At 43.2% G+C, this 13,057-nt stretch overlaps 1 protein-coding gene across 2 annotated transcripts in view; it reads left to right on the top strand.

Moving 5' to 3' along the window:
* The window catches only part of lekr1 (leucine, glutamate and lysine rich 1), a 66,044-nt gene that overhangs the window by 39,711 nt on the left and 13,276 nt on the right, over positions 1–13,057 (top strand). For both annotated transcript variants that reach the window (XM_034549338.1, XM_034549339.1), the window contains exons 6-8: positions 1,486–1,555; positions 7,756–7,833; positions 9,347–9,517. In XM_034549338.1, coding sequence (XP_034405229.1) covers positions 1,486–1,555; positions 7,756–7,833; positions 9,347–9,517 — 319 coding nt within the window. The remainder of the gene's footprint in view (positions 1–1,485; positions 1,556–7,755; positions 7,834–9,346; positions 9,518–13,057) is intronic.

The raw sequence follows: 13,057 nt of genomic DNA, 5'->3' as shown, positions 1-13,057 counted from the left end.
CATTTGCAATGACTTTATTGTCAGCTGAGAGAATTGCCAAAAGACTGAGGAAGACTACTGATGAAGGTAATGGGGAAGTTAGGGATGATGTCGGGTAAGATAATGGGAATGAATGTTGATGATGATAAGTATGCCAATCATGATTGTGAGCCTTTCTTATTTTATGTTTCTCACTTCTACTCGAAGACAGGAGCCAGTATGCAAATATTTCTACTGCCGAAATTTATGTGCACAACAAAAGTGGTGTTTTTTTCAGAAAACAGTGACGTGCCTCGAGTTATCCGCTTAAGTGCTTTTCTCTTGCGTGATATCCGCTGTTGCCTTGAGCTGCTGGCCAGACGTAAGGCCTAAATATTACAGTTAAGCGTTTCTTCCAGGTCTATTTTATTTTATTTTTTTATAAATGCATCCACCAGCCTGGAAGTTGTTATGCAAATTTGAATGTGCAGAGCAAAATTACACTCCCTATCTGTGCAGGGTCACAGCAGGTTCAGATTCAAGCACATAGAAGTGAGCCACATATAGCCAACAACATGCTGTCTCTGTTGTTCTACTCAAATGGGGGTACGTGAAGGCACTTCAGGGGGTAGGTGAGATAAAAAAAAAAAATCCTTTCCAAAAAGTTATTTAATAAAGTGTAAGTTCATAAACGGAATTGTATATATTCTATATTAAAGGGCACAGCGCCGTGTATTCCATATTATTTTTTCAACCAAAAATGCTTTCCACTGGTCAAAAGATATTTCACGGGGACTAGATCCCTGAAAGAAGGTTGAGAACCACTGTGCTGGAGCATATATGGACAGACAGTGAAGGGAGGAAACAGTAGCAATATAGCAGCTACTTTGTGTCAGACACACAACAACAAAGACTGCCAGGCTGTGGTGTACAGTTTCATGGCTTCCCTTGAACACAAACTCCCTCGTACTCCCTTCTCCTCAACACTGTCCCCTCCTTCTGCTCCTTCTGCCCTTCCCCCCGCCCTTTCAACTTCATCTTTGCGTCTCAATTTAACCCCTTGGTTTTCTTTTCAAAACCTACTGTATTTCACACTCTTCCTCATCACCTCACGTTTCTGTCTGGATTTTCTGTCTTTTGTTCCCCCTCCTCCTCGTTTTGTTTATCCTTCCAATCCAGTCACTCGCGTAGATAGATTAATTTGGTGTCGTAACAATGTGATAGAAAACTCTGCCTACTCTACCTGTCTTTGTAAATCATACAGTGTATAACAGCCTCTGGGGACAAGCTTTGAGACAGCGTTCTATGCAGACACACTTTTTAATCTCTCTCTCTGTGTGTGTGTGTGTGTGTGTGTGTGTGTGTGTGTGTGTGTGTGTGTGTGTGTGTGTGTGTGTGTGTGTGTGTGTGTGTGTGTGTGTGTGTGTGTGTGTGTGTGTGTGTGTGTGTGTGTGTGTGTGTGTGTGTGTGTGTGTGTGTGTGTGTGCGTGTGTGTGTGCGTGTGTGTTTGTGTATATGTTGGAACAGTGCTGAAGCATTCCAGTGCGGAGTTACAGAAAATGAGAGAAGAGAAGGAGCGCCTAACTCAGCAGCTGATGTAAGTGTCTACACATATGTGGTGAAAGCGTGCACATGCAACATGCACATGCACAGATGGGGGCGCAGGTGGATTTTGGTTATGTGGAACGTAACCGGGTGAAGAGAAGGTCACCGCAGGGCTTGGCTCTGTATAATTTTCCTCTACCAATCAAAACCTTCTGAACAGCCCCACTTGCTCCGCCCAAACCAGGAAATGCTCACGTTCCACATACCGGGCCTGCTAAGCTGCAACAACAGAGGATTTGACTTGTGTACACTCACACAACGGTCTAGTCAGGGGTTTAGGACTTCAGGAAAAATATGCCCCTGTGGCTTTTGAAAGTATGCTGATGACGAAGCTCTATCAGTTTTGACATTTTTCTGTTTTCTCTTTTTACCTGGACCTGTGGACACAAATACACACGCACACACACACACACACACAGACACACACACACACACACACACACACTGTCCAATGGTTTGGTTTATGACTAAATAACTGCAACATGAATGGTATTCCCACTTTGTTTGGTACTAGCAGATTGGGAAACATTAGAAAAGCTAAAAGAGCAAAACTAAGAGCATGGTAAACATTACACCTGCTTAACATCAGCCTATCACCCATGGACACTGTGTGCAGTGTTTTCTGTGTAACGACTCAGCATCTACTGTCATCACAAGCACCATAAAACAGTCCACTGTTTTAGGTCAAGTTAGTTCACTCTCCAAGAATTCCAAATAGATACATTATTCCATATTTGGTCATCTCCTTTTGCACAGAACAGTGGCGACTTTTACAAGTGTTTCTGAGTTGTAGTGTTATTGTTAAGCAGCGGAGGATGCTTTTTGATCTTGTGTGAGTGACTTTCATGATATTTCACAAATGGACCACTTTGAAAGTGCACACACTGACACGTACACGGACAAACACCCACAGAAACACCACGCAAAAGTAGACAAAAACACAAACATCCCCATCAACACCAAGGGAGTAAATGTTAAACGTTGCTGCTATCTGAATATCAGAACATTAAAGGACTACTTGACCTGACAGACTGCAGATGAAGCACTCATTTGCTCTCTAATGTTTCCTCCTTCTATAACCTCATCCGTCTCTCTCTCTCTTTCCCCAAATGTTTTTTGTCAAGAATCTTTGTTTTTGCTTTTTTAGAAATTGCTATTCAAAGTGCTCCGTTATGGGAAAGACTATCTCATGCAGTGTGTGTTGTAGTTGAATTTGTATACATGATAGTTTTTAGTTGAGCAAATTGGTTTATCTCACCAAACTGGTTCAAGGAAAGGAAAATAGCCAAATATATATATTGCTATCAGAAATAAACTTATATTAACCCCTTGCCCACTGACCTGCCACACAAATTGTCCAGAACTGTGTGTGTGTTTGTCTCTGTGTGTGTGTGTGTGTGTGTGTGTGTGTGTGACACTCGACAGTCAACTCTCCCTGAAATGTTACTTTCACGATTCTTGTTGTTCTCATGGTTGAATGCACTTATTGTAAGTCGCTTTGGATAAAAGCGTCAGCTAAATGACATGTAATGTAATTTGTGTGCGTGTGCGTGTGCGTGTGCGTGTGCGTGTGTGTGTGTGTGTGTGTGTGTGTGTGTAATGTGCACGTCAGGGATAAGGGCTGAGACAGAGAGGATGGAGGGGATGTTTGCAGTCGCACGCGACCCACCCAGACATATGGACATATGCTGAAGGGAGAATCAGCCTTAAGGCCATGTTGCATAATGATGAGGTGTGTGTGTGTGTGTGTGTGTGTGTGTAGGATTGTCGAGAGGGAAAACCGTGGCTCACCTCTATCTGAGCAGCTCAACTCTGCTGTTTAATGGAGCAGTACTGTGTACAACACAGTACCTAATATTTGTAAGTCAATATTTTTGCCTAATTTTGCTGATTGTAGAGACATAGTTCGGTCTATCATGTACCATAACTTTCATATTTTCCAAACGACAATATTTTAACAACAATTTCTAAATTCATAATTTTACATAACTGACAAGTAGCAATGTTATGAGGAACATAATTACAATAAGGGTGTGTAAATGGTGATATATAATATAAAGTACTTGATCATTTTGAGTAAATATTAGGTTTAATAAGTTAAAGAGTTTCTGGAAAATTCTAGTTAAGAATTATCACAACCACAAATTGCTGTGGTGGGGAAACCTTTCAGATCAAAAATAAAGCATTGGAAATGCTATTTAAATACTGTTCGGAAAAAGTACTCAATTTAGAATAATGGCCCCGATGACTGTGTAGCTAATCGTTTTGTACTTTTGGGCAGTTTAAATACACATATATTTCAGGGGAGCGGTCTGAGTGCAGTGAGAGGCTGTGGAATCCTTCTGATCAGCATTCCCCAGAGACACTCAGAGGCACACGCTTCATGACTATTTACACTCTTACACTCTCCTCAGGATCATTTAGCTTCTTCTCAATCGTAAGTGTTTCGCTGAATGTTCCTGACCTCACAATATCTCTCCGGCATGTGAATAGCGCTGGTTGTCCTGCTTGTATGATGTGATGATCAGCATACCTGACTTCCAACTCGTACCATTTGCCACCGAACAAGTCCATAAGATGGATGTGCAGATACAGTATGCAGCTTCCCCTCGGGCACTTTGACGGTGTTTGTCAAATAGGATCACAGAGAGCGTCACAAACCCCCTCCTGTAACGTCTGCATTACATGTATGTCAGAGGTGTTTGGGAGGCTTCCTGCTACATTCTGATTGGCAGGAGACGCTGAGCTCATCCTTTCATCAGAGATGAACACATGGATCATCCAACACAGAAGCGGGCCCAGGTTGAAAGGATGGATTAGAGGGAAGAGAGGGATAGATGAAAGACAGGATGAATGCGCTGAGCAAGGGAGGAGAGATGAAAGAGTAGATGATGGAATGAGTGAAGGTCAAGAGAGAAAGAGCAAAGGATTGATGTGATTGATGTGATACAGCTTGTTTTCATAAGGCGGGCACACAGGGCGAATGCCTACATTAAAGTGTGTGCGTGCGTGCGTGCGTTTCTGTTTCTGCATGTCTGTTGGCAGTAAAATAACTATTGATTCCAGGGTGTATCCAAGGACCTCATTTCCTACTAAGATCTTGCTCTGCCATTTGCCTGACACACACACACACACACACACACACACACACACACAGACTGACACTTTTCTCTCCCTCCGTCACCTCATTCCCTGTTTATCACATATTAGATTAAATCAATCACAGCCCTTCAGGAAGGAGGACGCCTTTTTCCTTCTTTTTTTTCTCAAAAATCAACTCATCCCTCATGTTTCTCTCTCTCTCTCTCTCTCTCTCTCTCTCCCTCTCCCTCCCTTCTGGGCTCTGTTATCATGTGAGCACATGCCGCACAATAAATTTTATTTTCCTGAAATGCAAAGAGGCTTTTCCCTCATGTGGCTGTTTGGTATTTTAGTGACTTGCCATTCCCCATAGTGTGAGGAGAGATTCAGATTCGCGGGTACATTACAACTTCAGTGTCAAGATTCACAGTGTTTTTTCGCCGTGTGCCACCCGTCTGCTCAGACTATAGATCACAGCAAACTACGCTCACTCCTCTTCACTTTAATTCGTGGAGGCACACCCTCTTGTCTGTTTTACTTTGATGATACTTTGTTTGACCAGCTGGCACATCATAATTACACAACACTTGTATATTTTTATTCTGATAACGACCAAGAAGGCAGAGTGAAGACAATGTTTGATTCTTATCAGCATCTGTCATCGACAGCACCTATTTAACTGTGTACAGACGGCTGTAGGCGGAAGGTATGCGTTCCATATGCAGTCTGTAATTTGAGAAACGCGTGTTGTCATGCTCCGATTACCCGTGCCAGATTCACTGTGGTTTCCTGGACTAAGTCTTACGAAACCAGCTCTCTTTTCTTTCCTCCTTCAACACTATTACTCTGACTGGTTATGATTCATAATTCGACATAGTTTCTTAGTTTATGCTGTGCAAGCTATCACAAGTGGAGACGGTGACCTCCTCAGGTCACATTGAACTTAACCTGACCCGCCAGATGGTTTGTTACACCGAACCATCTGAGACTGTCTTTATAGACTGTTCGGAAAAAGGCACTTTCAAAGAATACGTGGCAGGTGATTGGATTAACCATCTGTCAATCAAACTCTTACCAAAGTTGGAAGAAAAGCAAAATTATCTTTTTCCGTAGACAAAAGCCTTCAGTGCCGTTCTTTGCTTGTCTTTCCATGAAAAGGAAGCCGCCATTGTTGTTCAGAGCCAACAGTCGCCTTTCCATGCTGTCTCGCACAAACGTAAGCCACGCCCCCAGCTGCCAGTAGCTCCTCACGGGGCACTGAGTGGTCTGTACCCCTGGCTGGCCAGACACAAACGTATTAGTCAGCCTGACTAGATGGATCTTCGTGTGATATGTGATCCCACGATTCTCACGCGACCTTGTGACATTAAGTGAAGCCAGCTGACGTGCAAGGACACATTTGACTCCCATTTCAATGGAAATCGATAAGACGAATTTACATTTAAACCTCTCAGGAACCTACATGCCGTGATTGTAACCCGCCCCCAACATGCCCACTGATAATATATGATAATCTCTCCTTGTTTCCATGTGCACAACAGGTACACCTCGTGCCTGCAGCCACATTATACCCTCCGCTGCTCCTTCGGTGCACTGTGCACTTGGCTCCCCTTTGGCATCCTGATCAGCACAGAAATTTCACCCCAAAAAAAACACCTCCTGTTTTACTTTTCTCTTTCTCTGAACTCCCTTCTCAACTGTGGGGGAAAAAAATAAGTATTTTGATTCTTTGAAACAGCACCTGGAAGTCAGGCATCATGTAGTGGCTGAACGTAAAGATAGAAAGAGGGTTACAAACAGTAGGCTGTATACAGGCATAATGTAGGAGCACTCAGAAGCCTGCTCTAAATCACCAGTAGCTGTGACAGCACGGGAGGAAAAGAGGGTTTAAAAAAAAAAAGAGAGCGATAGAGGGAGAGAAAGAGATGAAATGCACATGGAGATGTGTGATGAGAGGTACAAAGGAAGGCTGACAACTGGTGCCAGACAGCTGTGAGTGTATTACCCTGATTGTATTTGTGTGTTTCTGTCTGTGGCTCAGATTGTGTCACTGTTAAATTATGAAAATATTGTTGTTAGTATTTGAAAGAAATACTTCCAATTATCCTTATATGCAGCTTTCAGCATCGTGGTGTTTCATCATACACTTTAAAAGGAACAAAAGCCAACCTGCCTCGCGGTATCTGGTATGATGCAGATATCTGATAAATTATTGATAGCGTGATGAGCTGCACTGGCTGCTTTACTGAATCCACTTTAGTAAAATGTACAAATAATTCCACACAGATGCCAGAAATGTCCGTTGTAGATTGACAGTGAAAACAGGCTGTCTGCCTGTGAGCTCAGACGTGCGAGCTCTCTCACTCTGTATCCTCATTGCGTGTGGCTGCAAGGTCACAGGGCTAGACAGCCAGCCACACACACACACGCACACACACACACACACTCACACACACACACACACACAAACACATTAACTGATCATGCCGCCAGAGAGGGGATTAGGCTGGGAAGCCGACAGGGTTGGGAGGGTTGGGAGGGTTAGGGTAAAGTCTGTGTGTGTGTGCGTGTGTGTGTGTGTGTGTGTGTGTGCGCATTTGTGTGTGCGCATTTGTGTGTGTGTGTGCGCAGGAGGTGGGAGTACCACATACTGTCATGGCACGCAGAATTAGAATTAAAACTGATTTCCAATTTACTTTCTCAACAGCGAGGCAGCAGCTGCACATGGAGGACGAGGTGATTTAAAAAAACACAGCCGCACAAATGCCCACAGCTTATTTGAATTTAACAACAAAAAAATCTAAATGAATTTTGGAAAGCTGCTCATCTGTAAAAATGACCATTTCGTGAGCCAAAAGAGTTGGGAGGTAAAGGAGGAGGCTTTCTTGAACTCTTGATGATCCCAGAGGGAAGTGAAGCTTCTTCCACACGGAGAGTCAAGCGTAGGAGGAGACAGAATACGAGTTGTATGGATTTGTTATCTTGCTCAATTACTTTTCAATGGTACTTGTAAAATCATACTCTGGGAACACATAATATATTTTTATCACATGTTCTGAATCAACAAAGGGTAAAAATGTCGTGACCCTGCCTTTCACTATGTGTCTCCAGGGAGCAGAGGAGACAGCATGAGGAGAAGCTGTCCCAACAGAAAGACTCTGAGAACCAACACAGGGGGAAACTACTCAGGTATGCTGAGCTCTCGTCTTTCTTTTTCTCTGCATTTTTTTTCTTTTCCACATGATAACTGCCCATCCTTTCCCCCTCTATAACCGTCCCGCAATCCCTGTAATTATCCCACTCATTGTCTCATTGTCCTCCAAATCGTCCTCTTCCTCCTCTTCATTTCTCTTCCTCCTTCTCCTTCCTCCCAGAGAGAGGTGGGGATATTAGTGTCAGCTGAGATCGGCTCTTCGGTCAGTTGAGGAGATCTTAGGCTCCATAAAGTGCCAGTGACACTGCAGAGAGCCTCGTGTGAGGATGGAGAAACAGATGGAAGCACTCCTTAGTTGGCGTGGTGTCACGTTTCTCACGCGCCCAAACTCATCTGTGCACTGAGGCATGCTTATATTATAGATATGCACAGATACTTTTATTGGACTGCATCACACTAATATGCAGGCAGCCACATGTGTGCACACACCCAACCCACATGCATCCACCGACATCTACAGACATCTACAGACACACATGGAGCCTCTCATCTTTCCGTGCAGGCGTTAGATGTATGTTGGGTGCGTATTTCTTCACATGGTATCTGCTGGTATTCTTTTTCTAAGCCATCGGCAGCCTGGTGTGTTCAATTACACTGTTGATTTATTTCTCTTCCCACACGGCAGTCTCTGATCTCACCCTCTGGCTCCCATACAGCTCAACACATGATAGCACTCCACTGGGGGCTGAGGCTATTTCAGTAGGGCTGGGAGGTTGGGGGGGAAGGGAGCCCCCCCCCCCCCCCCCCCCCCCCCCCCCCCCCCCCCCCCCCCCCCCCCATAGCTCAGAGGAAATGTAATGGGAGACAACAATTTGCAAAATTGTCCAAGATTGGAGACCATGGGTGCCTACGGATAGAGACATCAGTGACTCGATGCTATCTAGTAGTTACTAGTTTATGTTGAATTGGTGTAGTTTAAATGTGTTGAAATGTCTAGTCATTAACTTAATTGATCATTAAAACTGATTGTCATTTTCTGTTGCCAAGTTGTCCTCGGACTAAGGAGGAGAGATTAGCTGAGAAATGACCTCTTTGTGTGTCCATTATTGTCTCCTTTGTCTTTGCATCAATGTACAGTAAAGTATGAGTGCATAAGTGCTTATACTCACTGGTGTCAGAAGACCAATGATTGGGCCTTGAGTTGTGTGGAAAAGAAAAAACAGAAAGGGTGTTTGAATTTAGGCTTTGACCCAACTTTGGTGTGTTTGTGTGTGTGTGTGTCAACCACCAGGCTAAAAGGGGCCGGATGCGGTGAGAGAATAAACGGCTTCCCTCTTATGTAACAGACTTGCTCTGATGCGTACACTCACCTGTTGACCTGTCAGGATAGAGTTACTGTTTGCCTGCAGGTGTGTGTTTGTTTGTATGGTTATTTAAAACATGCCCAGACATACTGTATAAAGATGCAGATGGAAATATTTCCTCATAGAAAAGGCATAACGGCAGCTCTGTGTGTTTGTGCTCATCTTCCGCATATCTCTTCAACAGGTTAAAAGAGGAGTTGGAGGAGAAACACGACAGGTGGTTGTCATGCCAACGCAGGTGTGACATCATGCAGGAGCAGCTGTCATCAGACCGTGCAGCTGAACAGGAAGTGGCACGACTGAGGGAAGCTGTGGAGAAGGTCCAGCAGGAAGCGAGAGAGCTGAGGAGAGAAAGGTGGTGAACGTGTTGTGTTGTCTGTCCTGTCCGGCTTATTTTAACTGCTTATCGCACCTCTTCCCTATTTGGACTTTGATTAATTAAACGCATTTGCAATCTGCGTCACATTTTTAACCGCGATGTACAATTGGCTGCTATGCGTTGGCCAATTGCAGCTCACTGGAAACCAGCTTCAGTGCATGGCTGCGCTTCCCTTTTATTAACAGCGGCGTGACAACCACAGAGCGGTGGCTGTGCTGTATCCCTTTTTGGGAAATGAACTGTTTTGTTCTGATGTTAAATATTTACAGCCCGTTCGTGTCTGAGAGGACATGGGGTGAGGAAGGAATCTTGTGTATGTGCTGTTGTCAATGAAAACCAAGGGCCCACGTCTTCCTCCCAGTGAATAATGGGAGGATCTAATGGGGTGTTGGGAGCTGTGCCCAGTCTCTTATGTAAGGTGTTACCTCTCCCTGTGTGGCCAGCTCAACCTGCCCAGCTTACCGCTCAATAACCTTGCATGTACAGGTAGGTGTTCATCCATGTCTGCATATTTTCTTTCTAGACTTTCTATTTGGAGATAACTTTAGACAGTTAACAAAGCTTAGAGGTGTTATTTTGTGCCTCATTCCTCTCATCAGAAACGAACTGCCGAAATTTCTTAATAATCTCCATTATCTTTATACTCGTTTAGGAGCGGAGGAACATCGTTTTTAGTTTGGTGAAACTACAGTTTTCAGATTATCAAATGAAATTCCTGCATCCTTTATTATATTTCCCCCATAAAAATACTAGATAACTCATTAAGATAATTACAAATAAAAGGATTATTAAAACCCTTTTATGCAAAAAGTGTATACGTGTGTGTGTTTCCATGCAGGACCTGAAAGGTCATCTTCATGCTGGGGCTCATAAGTTACAGTGCAGTAACATAAATGTATATGATATATACAATTAAACATATCCTTTATCTGTTCATCTAGTTTGATATCAATATTTGAATAAATACCAATGGCTTGGTGGGACACGAAGAGACACCCCCATGCCTGTTTATCTGCAGTATCATCAGCTGAACTGAAGTAGTTTGAGATCTAATTTTGTGTGTGTGTGTGTGTGTGTGCGTGTGTCTAAATGTCCTTTCTTCAGATGTTCAGTGAGGCTCAGAAGAAAAGGCTGAATCACTGACTTGATTGTACTCACTTTATGTCCCGACCACAAGTATTCTTATGCACACACATTCCAAGACTTTTCTTTGCCCTCGTTATAAAGTGAAGGGATTTGACCACTTCCACTGACTTCCAGTGGCCCAGGAAAAAGGACACGCCGTTCCCTTGAAGGGTCTTCCTTACACACTCACACACCGGTTTTTATACACGTTATGCTCCTGTGCTTCCCCTTATCAAGTCTCCAATATTAATCTTATCTAATTCCATCTTTGTCCTCTTCTAACCCCCGTTATCTTATTCACACACACACACACACACACACACATACACACAAACACACACACACTGACTCCCCCCTTTGTACAACATCAAACTGTCACTTGATCTAACCAGAAACAAGCGTCATCTTTCCCCCCCGGGACCCGTTTATGCAATATATTTATAAATGTGGTAGATTGTTCTGTATATCTAAAATACATACATCACGTGTGTAATAGGCCTTTTGTGGGTTAATAAGGGTTTATAACGCCTTAAACGTGTTTATCTCCAGGAGGCTGTGGAAATAGAAAATATAGCTTTATTCCCCCTTCATACCTGTCATGATGTTTAAGTTTGCTATAGTCAGTTGTCAGGTGACTATACTATAAAACATTAAATATAGGTGATTAAAGGAAGAGTTAACACTAGATTATTTTATAATTAAAACATGTTGCAAAATAAAAGAAGAGGACATCCAGAATGAAATACTCTGATGATTTGTTCCGCACTATAATCGTTATAACAGTTATGAGCCAAATCTGTCATCCAAAATGTGTACACTTCATTTGTATCAAAACAAACTAATTAAAGCCAAATTAATGCTACTGAAAAAAAGTCAGTCACATTATAATTTCCCCCATTGTCTCTATTGGCTGCAGTTTTGAATTGTATAATGTGGAACAATGCAGATGTTGATGAAAACCAGTTGTGAAGTGACAGTGAACAGACAAGTGTAAAAACCAGCAGACAATGGTCTCCCCAGGGCGAGCGGTGGGACTGTGGGGTGGGAATGAAGTGAATTAAAGACTTACGTGTGGAAAGGGATAATAAGAGGGAGGCACAGAAAAAAGAATGATGGACGAGGATAGTGAGAGAGAGAGAGAGAGAGAGAGAGAGAGAGAGAGAGAGAGAGAGAGAGAGAGAGAGAGAGAGAGAGAGAGAGAGAGAGAGAGAGAGAGAGAGAGAGAGAGAGAGAGAGAGAGAGAGAGAGAGAGAGAGAGAGAGAGAGAGAGAGAGAGAGAGAGAGAGAGAGAGAGAGAGAGAGAGAGAGATGTTGAGGGATGGAGACCTGGCGGTTGCAATGGTTGCTTAACACACTGTCTGGCTGTGACATGCACACAGCCTGGGTCACAGGGGCTGCACACACACACACACATGAAACACGACAGCTTACCCTTCATTTCGGTATAACTGACACAGAGTGCAAAACAGAGAGAGAGAGAGAGAGAGAGCGGTAGAGGAAAAGAGGAGGGAGAGGGGGAAGAAAAGAGTGGAAGTGGCAAAAAGTGGAGAGAGTAAAAGATTTAAAAGTCAAGAAAGGTCAGGAGTATCTGCAGTTCCTCGTCCATCTGTTCAATTTGAGCAGACTTGTTTCAAGTGGTTTCAAGCAGCAGAGGAATGTTTTCGTGACGGACATTATGCTCCCAAAAAAACTCCCTTCTATCTTTTACTATACAGAGAAGTTGTTTGATGCCTTTGTCTTTAACACAATTATGCTAATAAAAGACTTTAAAAGATGAATGTCAGCAGCACTTCAATAAGTTACCTCCTCCAGCTATGTTTACCACTTTCAAACAGCTCTTTTGTCTCCCTTACAATTTTGTATTTTTCTACATTTTTTTCCCAGAGTGGAAAGTATTATATCATCCATGTCTGGGTTTTTACTTTTATTGTGGCTCTCAGTCCCTTTTGTCCACTTTGCCATTTGCTGTGAATTCATATATCACATTTTTATAAGCCAGTCCCTTCCTGTCTTGAACGTGTGGGAGGATTCTTGACTTTCCAGGTGGAGAGCTTATGTCCCAGAAAGAAAAGCATAGAGGCTGCAGGATATGATGTCAGGGAAGATTCCTGTTGATCTGCTTTGTTGATTCATACACAATGAAAAAAATATTTAAAATTGCCCTTGGGCTTTTGCTGTAAAAATCAGATTTCATTTGGACTAAAGTCAGCTTTTTTTTTTTTGCGTGCGTGTGCGACACAGATTGTATCAACATAAAGTGGAAAAATGGAATGTGCCTTTTGATGAGGTAGCAGCCGCTCACGCTGCACACGCACCCACACACGGCACACACTGCGCATATCCACACTCGCCTGTCCTTAAAATCAGCATGGCGTGTGAGTGAATGAGTGA

This window comes from Cyclopterus lumpus, chromosome 13 (genome assembly GCF_009769545.1).
Source record: "Cyclopterus lumpus isolate fCycLum1 chromosome 13, fCycLum1.pri, whole genome shotgun sequence".
Taxonomy (NCBI): Eukaryota; Metazoa; Chordata; class Actinopteri; order Perciformes; family Cyclopteridae; genus Cyclopterus; species Cyclopterus lumpus.
Note: the sequence above shows the minus strand (reverse complement) of the source record. Positions and strands in the feature narration are given on the sequence as shown.